The 24,165-nt window shown below is 42.1% G+C and overlaps 1 protein-coding gene across 3 annotated transcripts in view; it reads right to left on the minus strand.

Moving 5' to 3' along the window:
• Nucleotides 1–24,165, minus strand: part of cacna1c (calcium channel, voltage-dependent, L type, alpha 1C subunit) — an 87,411-nt gene that overhangs the window by 14,762 nt on the left and 48,484 nt on the right. Inside the window, exons 4-32 of one of the 3 annotated variants that reach the window (XM_049761531.2) lie at nucleotides 19,276–19,415; nucleotides 16,402–16,541; nucleotides 15,341–15,493; nucleotides 14,705–14,904; nucleotides 14,296–14,399; nucleotides 11,610–11,697; nucleotides 11,458–11,542; nucleotides 9,666–9,756; nucleotides 7,848–7,874; nucleotides 7,088–7,248; nucleotides 6,942–7,015; nucleotides 6,709–6,860; nucleotides 6,244–6,445; nucleotides 6,049–6,169; nucleotides 5,779–5,893; nucleotides 5,602–5,719; nucleotides 5,462–5,531; nucleotides 5,269–5,401; nucleotides 5,056–5,185; nucleotides 4,931–4,990; nucleotides 4,400–4,506; nucleotides 4,004–4,018; nucleotides 2,027–2,114; nucleotides 1,848–1,955; nucleotides 1,727–1,779; nucleotides 1,507–1,653; nucleotides 1,213–1,414; nucleotides 600–758; nucleotides 415–525 (exon numbers count right to left, since the gene is read on the minus strand). In XM_049761531.2, coding sequence (XP_049617488.1) covers nucleotides 415–525; nucleotides 600–758; nucleotides 1,213–1,414; nucleotides 1,507–1,653; nucleotides 1,727–1,779; nucleotides 1,848–1,955; nucleotides 2,027–2,114; nucleotides 4,004–4,018; nucleotides 4,400–4,506; nucleotides 4,931–4,990; nucleotides 5,056–5,185; nucleotides 5,269–5,401; nucleotides 5,462–5,531; nucleotides 5,602–5,719; nucleotides 5,779–5,893; nucleotides 6,049–6,169; nucleotides 6,244–6,445; nucleotides 6,709–6,860; nucleotides 6,942–7,015; nucleotides 7,088–7,248; nucleotides 7,848–7,874; nucleotides 9,666–9,756; nucleotides 11,458–11,542; nucleotides 11,610–11,697; nucleotides 14,296–14,399; nucleotides 14,705–14,904; nucleotides 15,341–15,493; nucleotides 16,402–16,541; nucleotides 19,276–19,415 — 3,354 coding nt within the window. Of the gene's footprint in view, nucleotides 1–414; nucleotides 526–599; nucleotides 759–1,212; nucleotides 1,415–1,506; nucleotides 1,654–1,726; nucleotides 1,780–1,847; nucleotides 1,956–2,026; nucleotides 2,115–4,003; nucleotides 4,019–4,399; nucleotides 4,507–4,930; nucleotides 4,991–5,055; nucleotides 5,186–5,268; nucleotides 5,532–5,601; nucleotides 5,720–5,778; nucleotides 5,894–6,048; nucleotides 6,170–6,243; nucleotides 6,446–6,708; nucleotides 6,861–6,941; nucleotides 7,016–7,087; nucleotides 7,249–7,847; nucleotides 7,875–9,665; nucleotides 9,757–11,457; nucleotides 11,543–11,609; nucleotides 11,698–14,295; nucleotides 14,400–14,704; nucleotides 14,905–15,340; nucleotides 15,494–16,401; nucleotides 16,542–19,275; nucleotides 19,416–24,165 lie in introns of all 3 variants that reach the window. The other 2 variants (XM_049761532.2, XM_049761533.2) reach the window with 2 other exon arrangements.

The following is a 24,165-nucleotide window of genomic DNA, read 5'->3' on the forward strand; positions in this document are numbered from 1 at the left end:
ATAGCGTAGCCTCTAATGCTAACACATAATGGGAAACGAGACTAACCAGTAGCATGTAGCATCGATGTGGCTTTGTTTTATTAGCCCTTTCAGCGACGGCGATCTGAACACAAACGGTGAAGCAGCAAATGTAGACAGACAAATATATGGTTTTTTTCAGGCTGGAATATATTTTTTCAATGGGAAAGAAGACTTGAAGAGTTTTTGAAGTTACGAGCGCGGTCAAGTTAAACTCAAGGCGCCACTGTATTTAATATTAAAACACAGAGGCTTAGGTTTGTCAAAGGAGGCAAAGATGAGGGGGAAAATAGGGAGGGAGGGTGGATGGGTTCACTCATTTGGATCATTAGGTGTTAATGCGTTCCTTTATAAAATATGCAAGTCTGCTCCAATTTACATCAAAGCGGGCCTCACCCTGGGCTTGAAGGCGATCAATTTGAGGATCATCTCCACAGTGAAGAGCCCAGTGAAGAGCATATTGAGGATGTTCATGGCGTCGTTGAAGTTCTTCGTTTGGCCGTGATGCTGCCAAGCGCAAATGCACACATGCAATTGATGCACTAAGAGATGAAAATAGGATGTGTGTCTGTGTGGCTCACCTGCATGGCCAGGCAGATCGTGTTGAGAAGGATGAGCGTGAACATCAGGTACTCAAAGTAGGAGGAGTTGACCACGTACCACACCTTGTACTGATACGGGTTCTTGGGGATGTAGCGGCGCAGGGGGCGGGCCTTCAGGGCATATTCAACACACTGACGCTGCGATAAACACACAAAAGATACAAAAGGTAACGCACTGGACCAGGGTTCAGCGACCTTTTTGACATTGAGAATTACGTGCTGATAAACTACGTGTGGTTTCATACAAATTTCTGAAATGTGTTAAAATCAAAATCAATACCCATATGCTGGCTACTAATCACTGATCATGTTTATAATTATTCTGAATTAGCAGTATTGGAAGTTTTATGTATCCAAACTACTAGTGGTATCGGTACTTGGTATCGGTGACTACTCAAGAATTCAGTATTTAATTAGTATCGCTCTAAAATAAGTGGGATCGAACATCCCAATAAATAAATATTTTTTAAATAAATAAATAAATTCAGCCAAATATCGGAAGCTAAAAAAAAAATCCAAACTGGTTGACCCTGCTACAAATGTTTCTTTTTCTGATCTATTTTTATAACAGACCATATAAATCCCTCCTTACCTGATTTTTATCAAGCTCACAGTTCTTATACTCCTGCTCGCCTTGTTCCTGGAAGGTGACGATGACGAAACCGACGAAGATGTTCATCATGAAGAAGGCGATGATAATAATATAGATGATGAAGAAGATGGAGATGACCACACGGTAGTTGTAGATGGGACCCACATCTTCAGTGTGAGAGTCAATGGCCCGGTACAGGAGCCTGCAGGGGAGGGGGGAGGAAGTTGATGAGCCGAAACGAACAACAAACCGTTGTGTGTGTTTGTGTGTGTGATTTTGCATTCATGCACACACCCCGGCCAGCCCTCAAAGGTGGACACCGCAAACAGAGCCATCATGCCTTGCAGCACGTCGTCAAAGTTAAATTCGCTGTTCTCCCACAGTCTCAGGGCTCGTTCTGGCTTGGCCACATCGCCGTCCTTATACTTTATATACGAGCCTCTGTCAAGAAGCACAACACGATGACACAACTGCTTTGAGATAATTGCAATTGGTCAAGATGGCCGCCACTTACCTGCACTCCGCCTTTGTCTGTTTTGAGTTGTCCGTGCAGAAGAAGAACTTGCCCTGGAGAGCAAAACATTTTTGTAAATGACTTCTTCCTAAAGTAGAAAATAATTTAGCCTTTTTTTTACCTTGAAAAGCTGCACCCCGATGCAGGCGAACATAAACTGGAGCAACGTGGTGACGATGACGATGTTGCCGATGGTCCTGATGGCCACAAAGACGCACTGCACCACATGCTGAAGGGAGGGGAAACGGTCACGGTCAGCACGTTTTTTTGGAGGATTTCAACACGTGATCGAGTACCCACCTTCAGGCCCTTGGCTCTGTTGATGGCCCGCAAAGGTCGGAGCACTCGGAGAACTCGCAGGATCTTCACCACGTTGATGGCGCTAGACCTGGAACGCCAATGTAATTTAGCTGTAGAGCAGCTAAAATGCATTTTTCAAATAAGATATTTATAGAAAGTGGATGTCGCAACTATAACGTCAATTCTCAAAAAACTCATAAATTGAGTTAGAATTTTTGTGCATCATCCATCTTCTACACAGCCAAAGCACTTGTCCCACGACGTTGTGCGCTTAGGAATTTTAAACACAAATTGTGACATGAATCGTTTCAGCCTGCTTAGAAAAGGTGAAAACACACAAAACAAACAACAGTGAAGACACACTCAGAAACCTTACAGAGGGTTCAACATAAGGGACCGTTTTGTTTTTTGCAAATCTTTTTTTTTTTTGCTTTGACTTGTGTTCATTCAAGTACTCACAAAATTCTACCAAACAAGTGTAGCATAAAAATAATTACGTCATAAAGCAGATCAGATATGTAAACATGTGGCCTGCGCACTGGCAGAGCTAGAGGGGGGGCTGCGAGGGCACTAATCCCCCCCAAAAATATACTTGGACCCCACCAGGTTCCAAAACAGACTTTTTTGTGTACTCTGATTTTTTCAGATTTTTTTTTCAATCCTCCTATATAGGGAACTAGTAATGAATATTCATCAGCGGTTTCTGAAGAGTTTTTTGGGTTTTTAAAAAAAAAACTTTTGCTTTGCGGAGCCCCTGAGCAAAAATAAAAATATATGGCTCCACTAGTGATTAATTACTGACTATCTCGAAACGATAATTTGTAAATTTGTATTCAACTATAACGCCAAAGAGACACACAGTACTGTAAACACACTTCTACTTGTTTTGCTAGGGCAATTCACAAGACTGTTAATTGTGTTTTGGAGCAACACAACAAGTCCTTGTATCACACAATGAATCAACTACACACATTTTAGGAACACATCCAGACAAACAAGGTCAAGCAACGTGTGCTGTAAGAAAAGTGTCAGTTCAAAGGTTGTGCTCAAAACAAAAGCTCCTAAAGTCAAAATGAATACGTTGACATTTTGATTTTTTTTTTTTTTTTTGCATAAATGTGTGAGAAAAAGTTTGACCTTTCACAAAAAAAAAAAACTTTTTCTATAAACTAAACAAAATGTCAGCGCATCATCCTAGGGGTGTCAAACTCTGGCCCGCGGGCCAAATTTGGCCCGCAGTGTAATTATATTTGGCCCGCAAAGACAAATTATACATTGACTTTGTGTCAATACTAAAATTGCAAATTGTTTGTTGAAAAAATAGAGATGTTTCAAGCAATTATTATTACCCACGACAAAATTGAGTTTGACACTCCCGTTCTACGGGATGAACTGTGGAAAGCAAGAAGTGTGTGACGCCTTCTAACCGGAAGTGGAAAAGTGTTTAAAGGTGGGATGAAGCCGCTGACGTGTCACAGTCAAAGTAGCCGTAAGGACTTGGCGTGCTGCCACCATTTGGCAAATAAAGACACCTTTTAGATGCTATAAAAGCTACGCTCGGCCGACCCGGATGGGAGGGGTTGGGGGAAGTGCGTGTCGCCATTAAGCGGCTGGACGATGACAGGAAGTGCTCCCGCAAGGCACACTTTCGGCAATATTTCCTTGACTTAATTAACGAAATGAGACGTTCATCTATTTTATGAATGCTACACGCAGATTCACGTTACAAATTGGACTGACGTTGACTGTGACCGGCCACCAACATCCCACAAAAAAAAAAACACTTAACATTAGGCTGCCATTTCTATTGCTCAGGAGAGTTCTCTTGATTGACTAATTAATTGTCATTTTAATATTATTATTAAAAGAAGCTATTTTGGCGAAACTCTCCCAAACTCTAGAAACCAAGGGAGTGACAGTTTTCACACATTTAAGGTGTTTAGGGAGTCATATTAACAAGCACTAATATGGACTTACGTCGAGAAGTCTAGTCTATTAAAGAGTTTGAAACAGAAAATGTAGCATAGCATATTAAACATGAGAAATAGCACAGTGTACCAATGAGTTATTTACTTGAAGAAGCAAAGGACATCTTTATTAATAACAAACAGCATGAAAGGGGTGAAGGAGGGGGCGAGCAATGGAGTGTAAAGTTGTTGAGAAGAGTGAGGCCGCGTGAAGGCAATTTACCAAGCAAAACATTTGCCTACTTAGCTACTCGACAAGTTGATTTGTGTCGCCGTAGGGCTCGACTAAACGGCCCGTGAAGGCAAAAAGACGGGGCGGGTGAGGACTCGGTGACGTCGAGTAAGGATAATTGGCAAAGGTGTCAGGGCGATCAATTTTTTGGCGACAATAGAATATTGGACTCACTGTATCCCGGAGGAAATGAGGGAAACGCTGACGACCACCAGGTCCAGAATGTTGAAATAGTTCCTGCAGAAAGAGCCTTTATGGAGGAAGGCTCCGTAAGCTGTCATCTGTGGTGGAGATATTGAAAAGAATGTTCAGAATTTGAAATATAGTATAAATTTGAAATATACATTTGACATCATTTGGATGGTTAAATGATTCACAAAATTAGCTGAAAAAAATTTAATCTAAATAATAAATCAATTTTATTTTAAAAATGTTACAATTATTTTCCATTACCAATTTCACGGACCACTTGCAATACCGCCATGGACCACTAAAGGCCCGCGGACCACCGGTTGAAAATCCCTGTCGTGCTCAGTTTTTGGCAACCAGAACGTTTGTATGACTTACAATAAATTTTTTACTGTAGCTCAAATATTTTGTGTTCTGCAATGGACCATTTGGACTATAAAAACGAATTAGCGCTACTCTGATGTATTTTGGCTCAGTCACGCCCACCAATTAAAATGCACAGCAGAGTCTCGATACCTTGAGAATAATCTCGATGGTGAAAAGCCCCGTGAAGACGTGATCCGCATAGCCCAGGATCTGCGAAAGGAAACCACCAGTGTCAGAATTTAGCACTGACTGGAAGCAAATGTTTTAAAAGAGACCTCGTTTCGGAAGGAGTCGTTCTTGACCGGATCTTCGGCTGCCAGACTGATGCTGCTGAGCAGGATGAAGAAGAGGATGAGGTTGGTGAAGATGTTGTGGTTGACGATCTTATGGCATAGAACCCTGAATCTAAAAATAAAAGGGCAAAGAGAGAGAAACTCGAGTTGTTCTGTGGAAAAAAAAAAAGGAAAGACGATATGAGGATGGATTACTTGTTGGTGTGGCTGAAGACGAAAAAGGCGCGGGCCTTGGGCATGGGAACGGCTTTCTCCTTAAGCTGGATGTCGGAGAGCGGCCGAGGCCTCGGACCGACCGGCACGTCCGGTTCCTCGTCGTCTTCGTCACCTGGCGGAAACATAACGACTGAAGCATAGAACGACTTAATTTCCCGATGAAATATTTTACCGATGTAATCGTTTGCAGGATATGGATTCTTCTCTTCGCTTTCATCGCCGCAGTAATCGTCCATGTTGATCTGCGGGAGAAATTAAACAAATGATGTAAAACTAATACAAAGGATAGATTTGGGAAATGATTGTGTGTACTTTTGTGGCAGTGTTGCTCTCGCCATCCGACGTGATGGACTTCAGCTCAATCTTCTCTCGCTTCTCTTCCTCCAGTGGAGGCTTCTCGTTGTTGTGCCTCTTGTCTGGAGTGCCCAGTCTAGAAAAAAAAATGGACATGAACCACTTGAAGCTTTCTCTTGGAGCCCATGAGTGTACCTGGCTAGTTTCTTCCTCTCTTTCTCCTCCTCTTCCTCCTTTTGAGCAGACGTCAGGCTCTCGGCATCAGCTAGGTTGTCCACAGCGATGGCCAAGAAGACGTTGAGTAGGATATCTGGTCACGGGAGTGAAATTAAGGATGTTGCTGAATCATCGTGGATGTGATTTGCCATCGCCCGAGCCACTAGCTCAAAAAAAAAAAACATCATATGACGAGTTATCAACATTACACCCCATGAAGAAACATCTCAGCGCTATTCATCAGGATACAGTTTCCGCAGATGAAGAGGATGATGAAGTAGATGCAGACCAGCATGCCGGGGAAGGAAGGCCCGCCATACGCCATGATCCCGTCGTACATCACCGAGTTCCAGTCTTCACCGGTTAAGATCTGATGAAGAACAAGGAACTTTGTTTTGACGGAAAATAGATCTTAAGGGGACCGTTTCGATCGGGGGGGCTTACCTGGAAGACGGTCAACAGCGACTGGGGGAAGTTGTCAAAGGTGCTTCGCCGGGTGTCCTCAAAGTTGAACTTGCCGCCAAAGAGCTGCATGCCCAGCAGGGAGAAGATGATGATGAAGAGGAAGAGCAGGAGCAGCAGGGAAGCGATGGAGCGCACTGAGTTCAGCAAGGAGGCCACCAAGTTGGACAGCGAGTTCCAGTATCTGGACGCCGCAAACACATTCAGTCACTTGAGCATTAGCAGTAAATCAATAAATAAATACATTTATAAATGAAAAGATAAAAAAATAAAATACAAAAAAAATAATATATATATATAAAATATATTTTTTATAATAATTAAATAGATAAATAATACATACATAAAAAAACAAAATAATTAAAAAAATTAAAAAAACATTAAAAAATATATAAAATAAAAAAATTATAATAATAAAATAAATAAAAAATAAATAAATGAATCAACCTGGTTATTTTGAAGATCCGCAACAAGCGCACGCAACGCAGCACGGAGATGCCGAGAGGCGACATGATCTTAGTTTCCACCAGGATGGTCTCCAGAATCCCGCCGCAAACGACAAAACTGTCAAAGCGGTTGAAGAGCGAGACGAAGTATGCCTTGAAAAAAAAAAGAGGGGGTGGGGGTCCAATTTCAACTAATTTTTTGAGAATTTTCGTTTAAAAACAATTTGCACATACCTGAAGGCCCAGGCTGTACATCTTCAAGAGCATCTCACCGGTGAAGAGTGCGAGTAAAACTTTGTTAGCTATGTCTGAAGTGGGAGAAAAAAAATTAGCAACTAAAATAGTACGATGTCATCAACCCCAACCAAAACTTTTTCCACCTTGCACGTCTGTTAACCACTGCGGCTGCTGGTGATGTTCCGAGGCGATGGTGAGAGTGTTGAGGAAAACCAGAAAGATAACCAGCCAATAGAAAACCTGCGATTTGACAGCCGCCCGACACTTGCGCCTGCACAGCCTGTTCCACCTGCGTGAGTAGCGACTGAAGAGGACAAAAGGCAGAAACGAGACAACAAGAGTGAATAAGAGCGTTGATGGCGTTCCCCTCTCGCCCGTTGTTTGGCAGCAGAACTGTGTGGGGGAAAAAAATGATTGCAATTTTTACCCGACAGATGGTTTGAATATAAAAATATTATTATTTGCCTCTAGTGACCACCAAAAACAAAATAATAAAATTGAATGCCCTGTTTGGAAAGACAGTTTAAATTAATGAGGGACGGCAAATCACCACTTTTGTCTAAAAAGCTCAAATAAACCACAAGTCCTATTCGCTAACACTGACAACGGGCACCATTTATTTTTGTTGTTTTCACTCCATCCATCATTTGTGTTTGACCTTCTTCCCCTGGCTCTGAGGCGTCTTTTTAATAACACGCAAAACTTGGAAAAAGTATCACGCGGGACACAAATTCCACAAGGCAACAGAAGCCGACATGCGCTTTGCCCCATGACGTGCCTTTTTTTTTTTTTTTTTACCTACCACCAGATTGCATTATATATTTTTTGGGGGTTAAATATACACACACATTAGTTGGGAGCAGGTGAGTGGAGCGAAGACGATGGCAAACACCATGTACTAACCTGAACTTGGATTTGGAGATCCTATTTCTGGAACACAGAGAACAGAATGGATTATACACACAGACGCACAAACACAGATATCGACACAACATGAAGGGTGATTTGAGACCAATTAGGTGCGGCGACCTCATTTGAGTTTTGGTCAAATCACCCTGTGAGAACATGTAAATAGTGGCAACCACTCAATTAAATCCCCTTTTTTTTTTTTTTTTTTTTTTTAATGAACACCAAATGTGAAATTTTTTTGGGGGTCGAATACGTTTTGATTGTTTGCCACGGGAACAACAACATAAACAAAGGACTGAGGACAAAGAGAAAGAAGAGAACCAAACTCCAGAGTGGACAGTAAATATGTTGGCATACTCCAAAGTATCAAAAAAAAAAAAAAAAAAAGAAGTACGTGCTGGATTTACCGTAATTTCCGGACTATAAGTCGCGCTTTTTTTCATAGTTTGGGTGGGGGGGCGACTTATACTCAGGAGCGACTTATATATGTTTTTTTTTCACAAATTTTTACTTGATCATTAAGACATCACTTACTTACAAGTATAGTTGACCACTTCCCATGTTAATTTTAGTATAGTTGATCACTTCACATGCTTTTATATCTTTATCTTGAACATATTCAAAACATAAAAAATAGAGAAAACATCAAATAAAGCAATTAACACTTTAAAGCACCATATCCAAGTCCCCTGTCTGCTGCATGTACACTTGCTCTATTTTTGCTCCTCTTATATTTATTATTATTATTTATTATTATTTGGCCCGTTCTCAGCTCTTTGTTTGTGTTCGTCACGTTAGCATGCCTATTGTTTAGCCTGTTGTTGCTATTTAATGAATTGGAGTGACACCGATGGTTTTATAAACATGTTATTCATGTAATAGTTGTGCTTAATCACTCTATATGTTACGTCAGGCCCGTTCTCAGCTCTTTGTTTGTATTTGTCACATTAGCATACCTATCGTTTAGCCTGTTGTTGCTATTGTTTAGCCTGTTGTTGCTATTTCATGACTGTTTTTGGTGTGGGATTTTGTCCTATAAATTGCCCCCCAAAATGCGACTTATACTCCGGAGCGACTTATATATGGCTTTTTCACTTTTTGGGGCATTTTATGGCTGGTGCGACTTATACTCCGGAGCGACTTATAGTCCGGAAAATACGGTACTCGATTTTATTTCATCAAGTGGGCATGGAAAATAAAATGATCTGAATCCAGATACATTTATTTCATGTAACCACTTGACAAAATTAAATGAAGGAAATTCATCATAATCTTTTTTTCCTACATTGTATAAACAAAAAAAAAGTTAAAAAAAATCCAGACAACAAACTCATGTTGCTGCAAAACAAATTTTGTTCCAAGCACGGTTTTTGACATCATCCCATTTTTTTTTTTTTCCCTCATCATTTTTTGGCTCAGACAAAAAACCCACAAACAGCCAAACAAAGACAAAGTAACAGATGGACAGCGAGAGGAGAATGAATAAACAACAGCGTGCCGGAGCGAGCCAGCCGGGGTCGAAGCGAGAAAGCGCCGTTTCGGATCTCGTCGTGAACGAACGGCCAGCGAGTGAGTCAGCTGTTGGTGAGGAGGGTCCAAACAAAAGACGGGCGATCAGAACCAGAGGGGGGGGGAGTGAGCAATAAAGGCTCTTTTACTACACGATAAGATGATTGATGCTTCGCTAATTTACGGTTTGGCACACCTGGAATGAGAAACGTTGTCCTTGGTCGCTGTGAGATTAATGTGATCGGGGTTCTTTTGACACTTTGTTGGGAAAGATCCAGGTCCGGGAAGGGGGTGAGTACTTACGCTAGCCGGGTACAGCAGGTCTCTCCTTCTACATCGCCTCCGGGTGCGTTGTCGGTGTTGACCGATTCATTCTCACTGGCCGGCATGCTCACTAAGAGACGCAGGGGCAAACAAAGTTTTACATTCTGATATTTGGCAGGATAAAATTCCAATAACCGATTAATCGGGTTATTACTGTAAATATAAAATAAGGATAAAATGACAATCATGAAATGTTATTGTTTTTATAATATCATACTTGGTCCTTTAGATTTTGTTTAACATTAAAACAGAGACAAAAATTGAAAAAAACAATTTTTGGTCAATATTTTGTGGATCGTTTGATCAATTTTGTCCTACTTTGAAATTTGTGTAAAAAAACATAAATGTGAAAATATGACTGCCCTATCCCCCCAATTTAACTTATAATTGTCTGATTAATTGATTGAGCACTAGTGAATATTTTAATGATCTTGTTATGAAAAATGAAACATTTTATCATGTAAAACTTGTTTCAGTGTGCATTTGCAGTGTGAATACTAAATCGCAACAATTTGCAAGATTTTTTTTCAGATTAACACTCAATTTTCTAATGATCACTCAAGCCACTCATCATTGGGACTCAATACAAGGAACAATTTTTGTTGTGAGTTACAATTTCAAGACAATTTCCACAACATCAGAACAAAATATTTTGTTGTACTGCCCAACTTAAAACTAGTTCAAAGTATGCCGCCTCGACATTTCGAATACCCTTAGCGTATTTTTTCATTTGATTTTTTAACCGTCTAATTGATATTGCCAAGCCAACCTGTTCTACAACACAAAAACAAATCATCCAAAGATTTTAACAACCTTCAACACACATCCCCGACGTGTACAATGGCTGCCTAAAGTAATCACATCTTACAATGTTGACATACTTGTGCAACGTATTTCCCGCTGCGGAGCTTTGGGAGCCACGCGAGCCACGCAACAGCTAATAGGGTTGGATTTCTAAGCCGACTCGAAGCCTCTTTTGTGATTTCACAGCTCTCAGGGATATTAAAAGCTGCAAATTGCAGTCTTTCATGTGCAAACATTGCAGGTATATTGTCTCGGAGCGACAGCTGTTGCGTTTTTACGTCTCTTGTCTTAACAAACAAATTTGTCTGTTTGTTACAAGCTGACAAAAAAAAAAAAAAGCAACACCGATTGGTCATTTAGTGTTGGAGAAAGGAAATATCCTCTGCCAAAAGGAACTCGAGTGCCGAGAATGGGGCGGCAGCCAACTGGAAATGGTCGGGGAAAGAAAAAAAAAAAAGATCGAGGGATACTTGAGTGGCATTGGAGAAAGTGAAGGACGCTTCCATGGAGGCGGCATTGATGGAGACTAGAAGGTGGGTGGGGGACTGTTATCAAGTGATACATTGCTTTTTATTGCTTCTGTCAGTCTTTGGCTGCCGGCAGCTCCCCTCACTGTCATCTCAAACGCTTATTGTAAAACCCTCTGGAGTCAGACGCTGCATGTGAATGACAAAAAAATAAAATAAAGAACTACCGCCACGCTCTTGGAATCAAACTGGACTCCTGTCAACAAAGTTCTTTCTAATAATAAATACAGAGTTGCCTTGATTAGACAGCGACGCTGTGATGAGGAAACGTTCCACAACTGCTCAAGCACTCGGAGAACCTGCGGCGTCTCCCGGGGGCTAAAAGCCTTTCAAATCCGCTGCCTCCAACCTCAGCGGTGCTCTGAACTAGTTTAATACCTATTGTTGGACTAAGCCCCAAAGACTTGAGCCACAAGGAGGATGGACGGACGAGGACTCACAGTTTCTGGGTTTATCGTCATCCAGACCCTCCTCTTCATTCTCTGGGTCGATGTCTTCAGCCTGAGTGATCCAGTCTAAGTAGCCCTGCATTCGCAAAAAAACACATTTAGCATATAATTAGCCTTTTGAGATTTTTATCCAGACAGCCTACCTTGAGATCTTCCTCCAGCTGCTGTTTTTCTCTGAGTTTCTGGAAGTCACCTCGTGCCTTGGCCTTCTCCCTTTCCTTGGAAAACTCTCTGGAAGCGAGCGAGGAGGGTGCCAGGATTCACATCCAGGATTCATAGCGGGAGAGAGACAGCAAAACAAATCCAGGGTGAAAGTCTTGCTCAAAGAAATACGCATTTTGGATGATGTGGAGGTGGAAGGAGGGAAAACCTGTCAAGAGAAAGAGCTATAGAGTGTTAGTGTATACACGGGAGATAAATCACTTATTTTTTCACATCCTAAATAAACTAACCACACATTTCGCAGTCCTCACGTAGCATTTAGGTGACTCAATTCACAGGGTACACTATTAAACAGTGTCTGCACTCTCAGAAGAAGGCGCTATATTTGGCTTGTCACTGGGGGGAGTACCCCAAGGGTCTATACGAGCCCCCCTGGAATTTGTACAAAGGGTATTGTTTTGATCAGGGATTGGCGACATTCTAAAAATTCTTCCTCTAGCCTTACCTGATTAGTTTGAATAACACGAGTTGGCTAATTAGCACTTTGCGCCAACGGTTGATCTTCATCTTCACATAACACTTTGTCCATGTAAACAAACAAGCTACAGAAATGGTCTTGTTGACAGTTTGGACCTTTCCTGGTTAGCTATAAATTATCACGCCAGTCTCCCTTCTTTCCTCGAACACACTGCGAATGAAGTAGTTGGGAAAAGGTCAGGCTGTGTAGTGCGTTAACAGCATCATTAGTCACGAGTCAGACAAAGAGTCCGACAGACAGCCGAGCCACCTCGAGTTATTTGCGCCAAACAGATTTTGCCCCCACCGAACAGTGCTGCCCGCTAACCGTGTCATGCCATTCCAAAAAAGTCAGCAAAGCAACATGGCCGTCGGAGAGTTAATACCCGTAAAGTTGTCGGGGTTGCTCGACTCGAAGAGCCAGATGCTTAAGTACGATTTCACCGCAGTTGGCTGCGAGGATAATGATTCAAACATACATGCTCAAGCAGGGACTTTGGATTCAACATCACCAGATAAAACAAGCCTTGAAGTCTCCGGAAAAGTTGGGCTGAATGATTTACAATGTGCTTAGGAATTCAACTGAAGGCGTGAAAAGAAGAGATTAGTCTGAAGTGATCTCGGACCCTAACCCTTACCCGCTCAAAACCCCCAGAACCAAGTTAAGCACAAAGAAGGATCCAATGATGATTAAGGTGACAAAATACACCCACGGCCACTTGTACCCTACTGCATCATTCACCTGGTGGAGAGACAACAACAATAGAATGGATAGGGGAGGGGGTGAGGGGGGGGGGGGGGTTAAGGGAAAGGGTTAGATCCTTGGTAATTGCTCGGGATGTGTCACTCGTGTAGGATCCTCGGCGTTTGGCCAGCGGCACTTCATGAATTCATGAATACACAAGACGGCTCATTTTAGAACGCCGGCTCGCAACGGGAGCAGGTGTCCTTCTTGAAAGGGAGCTGGAGGTTCAACCTCAAATCAGCTAATTGCCTGCTTAATTAATTACTCAAGAGAGGAGGCATTATAGTCACAAAATGTGCAGCGAGACTCCCCTGGACCTGCAGTCCTCAATACATCACTTGATCTCTTTTCTCGAAAATCTTTTAAGAAATCATCTTCCCAAATGAATTTGTTACGATAATGTCATTAAATATAAATTTTTTGACTCAATTCAATAGATGTGCTGCTCCTTCTATTAATCACAATTTGGCCACTAGGGGTCAGTGTAATACAAACATAAGGCTGAACAAGTCATTCTTCGCAGAGGATAAATACTTCTGTGATTCGTTAGTCTGTCTATGGTGTTTCCAATGATCTGTTAGCATTAAGCTAACACACAGGGTGTAATTCTCCTTGTTTGTTACCCTTCAACTGGACGTTAAAAAAAGTGAATCCCTACATTTTTTTATCCCTCCTGTTGTGTTTCTGTGTTTCACCTCCACAGCCAACCCAGGGGGTGAATTATTTAAACCCCGGCGTGTCCCGACAGGCCGGGTGGTGCTTGTACTCGACAAAGCAACCCAGGTCGCCTGCCGGACGAGCACTTATTTAAAACACGTTTTTGGCTTTTTTATTCTCGCGGGGCGGGTACCGCGTCGACTTAACCTGACGTGAACCATACAGCGCTGACTCGGATGTGGAATAGAATACACACGCACAGTTTGGATGCCTGTTTGTCCATCTTCAATCGGTTGTGACGGCCTCTCGCGCTTAAATGACAAGAACATAACAGATGGCTACGCTACTGCTAGTTTCATACCTGAGTGTGTGCAATGTGTGTGTGTGCTGCTCTATAAGTAATAAAGTTGCTCGCCTTAGAATATCCATCAATTGTTTCGGTCCGCGCCACGTTACTTTATGATGGATGATGACAATTACACTTGTTTGGCTTTCACCGCAAACGAGACGACGCTCGCTTTGACATGTTATTTGGGAGGATTTATGGTAAAACGCGCAAAGTAAATGGACAGAAGTATTGGGACGTGACACCTGCAACAAGCGGGAAGAGTTTTACATTCACGTAATACGTTCACACTTCAATAAAGGAGATGTGGAGGCGGTGCTCTTAAAATGTTTGGTGGTGGGAGTCTGGCTGCACACTTCTTCATCTACACACACACACAAGACAACAAGGCAGAAGCGCTTACCCACTCAACACCCCCAGAACGAGATTGAGGACGAAAAAGGAGCCGAAGATGACGAGAGAGACAAAATAGACCCACGGCAGCTCATAGCCCATAGCATCCTGCATCTGAGAGACGGACAGATGGACAGACAGAGGGGGAGGAAGAAGGAAGAGGACGGGGGCGGTTAATAGAAATATCTGCCGTGTTAAGGTGAGCGTGGACGATCAAATGGCAAAGAGGTGTCGGCATTCGGAAATTGATGCATTCAAGAGGTGCTTGTTAGTATATTTGTGAGATATAAATTTTTCAAGATGGAGGAAAACAGTGTGCTAGCGGCGGGGGTGTAGATTGGAAGCTTCCCATGGCGTGTAAATACCAACACCTGAAGTGTAAATCAAAGCACCCATATCCATGCTGGTGCCCGGCTCACCCAGTACAGCACGTCGGTCCAGCCCTCCATGGTGATGCATTGGAACACGGTCAACATGGCGAAGGCGAAGTTGTCAAAGTTGGTGATGCCGTCGTTAGGGCCTTCCCAGCCCATCTTGCAATCGGTCCCGTTTTGGTCACAGTGTCGCCCGTACGCCAACTTGGGCGCGCACGGCGCCGGTTTTTCCTCCGCTATGGTGCCTGAAGGGGAGCATCACATTTCACGTTTGATTTGATTTAACTTGAGGGAAATAAAATGACCCTTCAAGTAAGAAAATGAGAAAAATGTATTTTGTAACGCAACCAAAAAAATAAGACAGCTTTAAGAGTCAAATATAGAATCGATCAATAGCAATATCAGTAGAATAAAAATTTGCGAAACGGCGCTGCGCTCATTTGACAAAGCTCTCTACAGGGGGTTGATGTATATGGCAGCACTTACCCAGCAAAGCGCTAAAGCCTCTCAGGGGACCTCTAACATCACCATCATACCACTCAAGTCAATTTACACCTGGGGGGCCTTTATTGAAAATTGCTTCAATCATCACTGCTAGCAATTATTGCTAAAATCATTCATACTCGCCACCATATTAAATATTTAATGAATACGATAGCTTGAAGCGTGTGTGTTGTGTACCTGCGTGGTCATGATAGCAAGTCTTGTGCATCTTGCCCATGAAGAGCTCCAAGCCGATGATGGCGTAGATGATGATTACGAAGAGGACCAGGAGGGCGATGTGGAGCAGGGGGACCATGGCTTTGATGATGGAATTCAAAACTACCTGTAAACCTGGGGAGCACACACACGAGACAATCGGGAATGTCATAAAGAAGCAAGATGTAGATCATAATGTATCATTTCAATAGAAAGACAATTTAGTAGGCATCGCTACAAAAAAAACGTGTTTGAATGTTTGAATTGGATGATGTGCTAACTTTCGCAAAAATGTTGGGCAATACTGCAATTTTAAAGATGGCTATTTTTTAATGAGATAAATAAAGTAAGAAAAACTGCAGTTCATAATGTTGACAACATTGTTTAAAATGTAATTTTTTTCAGTGGCAGTGCTAGAGGGGGGCAGCGGGGGCACAGGATCCCCCTTGAAATCTTTGAACCTCCGCAAGGGCCAGGCCAGATTGACTTTTGGGTATTTTCTGATTTTCTTCTGGACAGGAAGTGTGAACTTTTTTAACCTTAGCCAATTTTTGTTTTTTTTCTCTTAAAAATATATTTAAGCAATAGAGGTGAAAATGTTTTCCATAACACCTACACACATTTTTTACAAGCCGCAGCGGCTGTCCATGGACAAAATTCTCACAAAAACACGGTCACCATGACACCAATTTAATGGCAAGTGGAAAGGGTCACGGTTGTGGTGCAGCATGGGAACAATGCACACGCCCACCACACACGAACACACACACACATGAACACATGCACGTTACAAGCGGCAGATAAGTTGTCTGTGAACCCATCTGCGTTAGTGGCCAAAGAAATCAATAATCCAACAGGAGAGCAAACAGGAGGAGATCAGATAAAGCGCAGGTAGACAAAAGTGTGTTTGTTTATTGTGTGTTATTGCGGCTAGCGTCAATACCGGCTCAGTGCTTCATTTCATCCCCATCTTCAGCCGCACCTGATCCCCAGACGCTTCGATTGTGTAGTTTTGTCCTTCCTCTACCACTCTGTGTACTTACTGGGTACTCCTGAGACCAATCGGAGGGGTCGGAGTACTCGGAATGCCCTCAGAGCCTTGACGTCGAAACCCGCCGCCTTGCCTCCGATCGGAGCGGCCCCGTCACCCTTGGTGGCCTGCTCCAAGATGGCGCTGAACAACCTAAAAAAACAAAACAAATGGAAATAATTCTAAAAATAGAATTATAATATTGATATCCTACTCCAAATAAACAAACGTTTATGAGAGTTGTGATGCGTATTTGGCACGAGATTGAACGCACACAGTGAAATCTGACTATTTATGTGCAAATAAACAACTGTAAGAGTTTGAATTGGAAATAAATAAGAGTGCAGGCCTCATTTGACCTGCTTTTAACTTTAATTTCAACTCCAGGCCCTGCAAAATTGAATTCACCAACCCTGGATTTAAACTATCCATTAGTTTATTAATAATTTAAATGGACTAAACTGAGACATTAACTGAGCGTGGAAACTTTATGTATTTTTCTAAATGGCTGGAAATATTATTTAAAGTGCTTCTCAGAGGAATACCAGCAGCTAGATAGAATATAAACACAATCATTATTTTGTCCTTCCGCCATGACGATAATAATATTTTTTTTATCTGCTGCCATAACACTTGGCTTGAAATGTTGCAAAGCTAGCTGCGCGTGTTGGACACTGGTGGGCACTAGCTAAAGTTAAAAAAAAATCTAAAATTACCTAGCTAGTCATTTTTAATCTTCCAATGAAAATTAAGGCTTTAGTGTTGAAATAAATTAAAATAAAAAATAATAAATTAAGCAGAGCTAATGTACGCAACGTGACACAGCTAACGTATATCGCTATCGCTCGCAGATCTAATGCACGTGATGCTAACTGGCGGGAACGAGCTGCCGTGAATCAAAATAAGAGCAAAATTAAGGCTAGATAGCTAGTAATTACTAATCCCCGATGAAAATTAAGACTTTAGGATTGAAAGCATGTACATTAAGCAGAGCTAATTACCTCACCTCTCACCACTCCAAAATTACCATACAATACCATTTTTTTCTCCTTCTGCGGCTGCCTCAAAGGCCACTCAGTGCACATTAGTCATGGACAATTATCAATTAGCACACATGAAATGACCACTTGAAAAGAGCACTTAAAAAGCATCTCCATGTCACTCAACCTGCCTCTCAATTAGACTCCCGCCTGCCTTTGACACTGTCTGTAAAAAGTGCGTCAAGGATCCCGCTGATTTGCATTTTTGCTCCGACGTGGCATTAAAAGACAATTACAGCTTTTGTCTGCGTGTCTTCAAGCTTTGGCACCGGGACAAACTCTTTCACCCGTATGCTGACCATTCCAGAGGGGCGCATACACTGTCATTTTTCATTCCCACACTTACACACACACACACACACACACACACACACACACACACACACACACACAAACGGGCTGGCTGGCATTAAGACGACACACTCATACGCAGCGAGATGAACATATCTTGGATATGCGCAGTGTCAGACATGAAGAGGGGGATGTGTATTTATGCGTCACTGTTTTGACTAATATTTTTTTAAATTCTGTTCCATATATATAATTTCTTATGTCTGTACAATCATTTTGAACTGATTAAAGGCAATCTGGGAATGTTACTACAGTGATCCCTCGCTACTTCGCGTTTCGTTTATCGCGGCTTCACTACATTCCAAATTAAAAAAAAACATTTAAAAGTCAAAATTAAACTTCTAAATTGAGTAAACATGTGTCTAACCTTTAGGACAATGTAGTATTGCTCCAAATGTTCGTTTACATTCCTTTAGAAGTCCGTTTTCGTGTGTTAGCATGATCACGAATTAACATCTTTCCGCTAACTCGTTAGCCTGCCCAGTACTTCTTGTTGGTGACTGTACTTCACGGATTTCACTTATCACAGGTGGTTTTTGGAACCAATTATCCGCGATAAATGAGGGATTACTGTACTCCTTGTTAAATCTGCAAATATCCAAGCAACAAATAGCGGTTAGCTTCATTAGCTTAGGCGAATATTCGCTGCTCCGTGCTGAAAATTTGTCATCAATTCATCGGCTTTGACTCGACTTTAATCCCATGACAGTCAACCGAAAAAAATCTTTCGTCGTCCATCGTGGCACTTAATATCGAGTCCATTAAGTGCTCAGTGTCACTTTCAAGGAACAATCTGCCGGTAGGAAGCTAATTGGTGTTATTGATGTTTACCAGGGGCTAATTGGGGGAGACCCGCTCTGTTGTTAAAAGGTGACATTCCTAAAACACAGACTGACAATATTCCTTGATCCACACTCAGCCAAGGTCAGAGAAAGAACTCATCACTCGTACAGTAGAACACGAGCGCCGTGGCGGCTTCTTTTGTAAGCATAAAAGACTCCGTCCAGACGTAGACAGTAAAAGCTTCAGACAAGCAAACAGAAAGGCGAGATAACCGTCTAAGGGTGGTACAGGTTGTGTTTATGCCAGAGGCGCTAGCACCATGATGCTAGCCAACACACACATTCATAGTCAAAGACACACATGCAGAAGCTTAGCAGCCATAGTTGCTGAGTGGCAGATAAAGAAAAACAGCGCAGCTCTTGCTATCAGCATCTAACAAGCTAATCAGTTTAAAGCTCACCAATCCACTGGAGGCCAAGGTTTAGTGCGGCTTTAAAACTTGATTCACTGTGAAAGATTACTTTACGGTTATGGGAAACGGGGGCCTTTGTGACTCACTCACGCTGCCATTGCAAAGCTGTCACAGAGAGAAAGAAACTGCTCCATTGTCGGAGCGGTCACGAGGTCACTGAGGAATTCTGTTAAGAAATGAGTTAAAAAAAAAAAAAAAAAAGAAGGGGCGGGGGGGAGAAGAACAATCGCCGCTGACTCACCCGACCACTACGATGATGAAGTCGAGCAGATTCCAGCCGTTCCTCAGATAGGCATTAGGGTGGAAGAGCAGGCCGTAGGCTATCACCTTTAGGAACGCCTCCACGGTGAAGATGATGAGGAATAAATACTCCACGCGCTCCTGCAGGGGAGCACACAACACGTGTTTATTTTCATACATTACATAAAACACCTCCATCCATCCATCCATCCATCCATCCATCCATCCATCCATCCATCCATCCATCCATCCATCCATCCATCCATCCATCCATCCATCCATCCATCCATCCATCCATCCATCCATCCATCCATCCATCCATCCATCCATCCATCCATCCATCCATCCATCCATCCATCCATCCATCCATCCATCCATCCATCCATCCATCCATCCATCCATCCATCCATCCATCCATCCATCCATCCATCCATCCATCCATCCATCCATCCATCCATCCATCCATCCATCCATCCATCCATCCATCCATCCATCCATCCATCCATCCATCCATCCATCCATCCATCCATCCATCCATCTTTGGAGAACAAAGTTTTGCGTCATTAACAAAGCATTTTGATTATTTAAACAAGGATTCACACATCTTTCCGCAACTGCACACAAACACGCGCACACGCACACACGCACACACACACACACACACGCCAAAAGCTTTTCTGCAGACGTTGTTATTGTAGCCGTGACCCCTGACTGAGAGGGGGGTCCTGGGAAACGGCCCAAAACGGCCTTAACAGAATTTAGGGGGCGGGATTACGTAATATTACAAGCGTCGTCACAACAAGGACTTTTCTTCTCCACCTCATCATCTGTCACGTTATATAAATAATTTCATAAGGCAACCATGCGGAACTAAGATACCGAATCAACAAGGAGCTGCTTGCACCCGCTCGCTCTCTGATTCATTTTTAAAAACACAAAAATATCTGCTTTCATCCATCACTCTGTCTAAACTGCCCCTTGAGCGTGTCCTGGTGCTTTCCCATGGTCGCATGCTCGCGCCTGGCTCGGGCTCCCGGGGTCAAACGGATCTCAGCAGACTGCTGTGGGAGGAACCAGAGGAACCTGACGCTGGAGCTACAAGTCGGCTAAACGGTGACCTTAAGCATTTTGTGTCAGACATCACACAAAGTGTGCAAATATGTGCTTTGACGTCAGAACAACAAACTTTTTGGCGAGTGTACATCGAGACGTGTTCTGTTCTTACAGTTTATAGTAAAAGTCTACACACCCCTATTTCAATGGCATATGGTGCTTTGTGACCTCTCCAATGCAATTAAAATTTTGTTGTGAGGGTGTGCACGCTTATGCAACCAAATTATTTCTTCTTTTTTTTTACTTTCCCTTAAAAAAGTTACATTTTATTGTTAACATTTTTTAAATGACTTATCATGGTCTCTGACAAAAAAAATCTGAACAGGGGTGTGTAGACCTTTTATATATAGATCAATCAAATCAATCAAATTTTAAATATTTATCAGCGACACTGTACACAAACTATTTTGCTCAGAGAAATGACAAAAAGTCAATTGAAGGTAGCAAATGAGACCAAATCAATAGTCTACTTGCGTTGTCGTGGTAATTCAGGTAATTTAATTAGCACAGATTATGTGATGATGATTATGAAGTGTTTGAAAGACAACATCCTTGAAAGGCAATTAAAAAATTTCAGCTTCAGTGGAGCTGGTCCGTCTTATTTGCGTCGCAAGGTGAGAGACTTTACATTTAATACCTTTATTATAGTTATTCCTTTTTTTTTTAAGTGTCACTTCCAGAAGGGGCTCAACAATTATTTTTATATTCATCACTTTCCGACACACAGCGAGCAGTCTAATTATGAATCTGCTAGTGACAGGCCTGCGTGATGCTCTGATGTCTAATAAAACAGAAGAACATGTGGTAGGGGCATCTGAGCACGTGCGGTATAACACACACACACACGCACACACACACGCACGCACACGCACAGGCAACACACACGTCTTCCGTTCATGCGGCCTCGCAAAGGGCAAAATCGATAAAGGGGAGGGGCAACTAATTTGGTTAAGAATGAAAGGGTGAAAGAAGAGAGGATGGGCAGATGAATGGATGGATGAAAGCAGGCAGAGCGGAAAGGTGAACGCGTCCCCGCAATAATTCGGTTAAGTGTAATAGGTCAACTCAGCCGCCAATCCATCAGCGCAGCCAATCGGATTACAGCATTGACATTCTATCGCACGGTGGCCCTCGTTCCCTTTCGCCTTGACCTTCTGCTTGCTTGCGCGTTCGCCAGGATTAACCATTTTGAAGCTGCACGTGTGAGAGTAACTTTTTTTTTTCTCCATCAATGCAGTTGCCAAAGTTTTCTTATTATTCCTCACACATGAAGACTTTTTTGTGCACTGTTCTTGTTTTCTCTTGGTCATCATTCATTTTTTTGCCCCCCAGTGTTCCCACCTCATCTCTTTCTTTCTTTCTTGTTTTCACACCCACTCTCTTGCTCAATCTTTCTTCCTGGGTGCCAACCACAAGTTACCATAGAGACCAAGATGGGTTCCCAAGTTACCATGGAAACTGCGGGCTGCGGCCGCAGCGGCAGTTGCGCTTACCCGCACGCAGATGACACTGATCGGCGCTGTACCGAGAATACCCGCATCACATCGTCCTAATTGCTACATTTGTGTCACAGTCTGCTTCTGCTATTGTGTGCAATTGTTTGTGTGTGTAAGTGTGTGTGTGTGTGTACAGCATTCCTCAGATATGAGCGGAATAATAAGCACAAAATGGAAGTTTTTCTAAAAAGTAAATAAAAACTTTAATTAAGTTAGGAATGAAGAAATAAATATGAGAAAGTAAATAATAAAAATATAAAACAATATTCCAAAATAAACTAAAATAGAAATTAAGAACTAATTTAAATAATATAATATAAAATTTCCCCCAAAAAAATCTTTCGGAGTTTATAGTATCAATTTACCTTTTAAACCAATTATGTAAAAAATGAAAGTTAAAAAAAAATCGGATTCTATAGACCAAGAATAAAAATAAAAATGTATTTTTTAAAACGATTTAATAAATGAAAAAAAAATCAGTCTAATTGTAAATCCACGCATTTCTTTCAATCCAATTGCACAAAATAAAAATACTCATTCAAAAATGTAACTAAAATCAAATTCAAATGGAACGTCATTAAAAATATTCTTAAAAGGTGTGTAGCGAAACACGCTAGCATTGCACACTTGCCACCATTTCAATTAACAGACTTAAGCTCTGGAAGGGATTATCTCGTTCAAGATGAGAATTTCCAAGCTCGTGTATAGCGATGACCTTTGACCCTTGCTAGATCACCATGCACTGATTGGAAAGAGGCCGTTAAAGCTGACACCACTACCGAAACCTAATTTCAACGGAACGTATAGCTAACATAAATCTTGCTTCTCTATTTTTATGCAAACAAAAATGTTCATGGCCTCACAGCGACACATCAGAGTTTCTTCATTTATTAATCACGTCACTTTCGAACAAATCAGGCGCGCCGGCTCCGCCTCTGCGCCGAGCAAACAGACGGGAAATGCATTACCATTAAGCTTTTATTGTCTGGGATTAATTATTCATTAATTCACTGTCTTCATGTGCTTTTCTTTCCTCTGCTTCGGGTTAGGGCGCCCGGAGCGCCGACAAGGCCAAATACGGTCCCCACATCCAAGCGAAGTGAGTTTTATTCAACCTGACCTGCTCGCTTTTAGAGCAAGAGGGAGGGGAGGGGGCGGGGGTAAAATCAACATCATAAAAGTGCCTGTAAATACAGGCAAAGGTGTCAAAAAAGGGAGGATGATATTTAGAAGCGAGCAGAAAAAAAAGGAGAAAGCATGAAACTGAGTAATTGGTCTAAAAATAAAAGAACACAGAAGCATAAATCATCTCCTACAGACAGCCCGCATGTGTGCACGGGCGAGCGAGAAAGAGAGAGAGAACCTTGCGAGACAAGAACAGGAGATGAAGGCGGTAAAAGAAAGCTTGGAAGATAATGAAACAGTGAAGGTGAACGACTTGAAGCTCTTTTTCTTTCCGTGAGGTACGAGTGCCGTTGGTGCAAATGAAGACAAAGCAAAAGCGGCGCGGCGACGCAGCCGTCGCGCGTCGAGATGCTGCTCGCTAAACTGACAGCCGAAGATAGATTACGAGATCGTCGTGCGTGACTTCAGGCGTGCGTATGTGTGAGCCATGTTGCTCCGTTAGGGAATATAAATAAAAGACAGGAAGCAAACTGAAAGAAATAAGGCTTGAAACGTTATGGAGACAATTTGCCACATGATTCAATAGAATGAAAAGGAATGGAATGAACTGAGCCATTCATTTTATTGACCATTTGAGATACAAATACAGTAATCCCTCGTTTTTCGCGGATAATTGGTTCCAAAAACCACCGGCGATAAGTGAACTCCGCGAAATACGGCCACCATCAAGAAGTAGTGGGCAGGCTAACGAGTTAGAGGAAAGATGCTAATTCGTGATCATGCTAACACGGGAAAACGGACTTCTAAAGGAATGTAAATGAACATTTGGAGCAATACTACATTGTCCTAAAGGTTAGACACATGTTTCCTCAATTTAAAAGTTCTATTTTGACTTTTAAATGTTTTTTTAATTTTGAAAAAAAATCTGCGATGTAGTGAAGCCGCGATAAACGCAAAGTAGCGAGGGATCACTGTATTTTAAATTAAAGAATTAAACTTGGAACTCGAGGCGCCACTCTAACTATGCACCAAATGGATCTCAACTAAGAATAAATTGTTCTGTTTTCGAGCTTCTGTTCAAATAAATAAAAAAAAAAGGCTCACACAATGTTCTGTGAAACCAAAGAAATCCTCCTTTTCTCTCACGGCACGGCGAA

Source organism: Syngnathus scovelli, chromosome 22 (genome assembly GCF_024217435.2).
Source record: "Syngnathus scovelli strain Florida chromosome 22, RoL_Ssco_1.2, whole genome shotgun sequence".
In the NCBI taxonomy this organism is placed as follows: domain Eukaryota; kingdom Metazoa; phylum Chordata; class Actinopteri; order Syngnathiformes; family Syngnathidae; genus Syngnathus; species Syngnathus scovelli.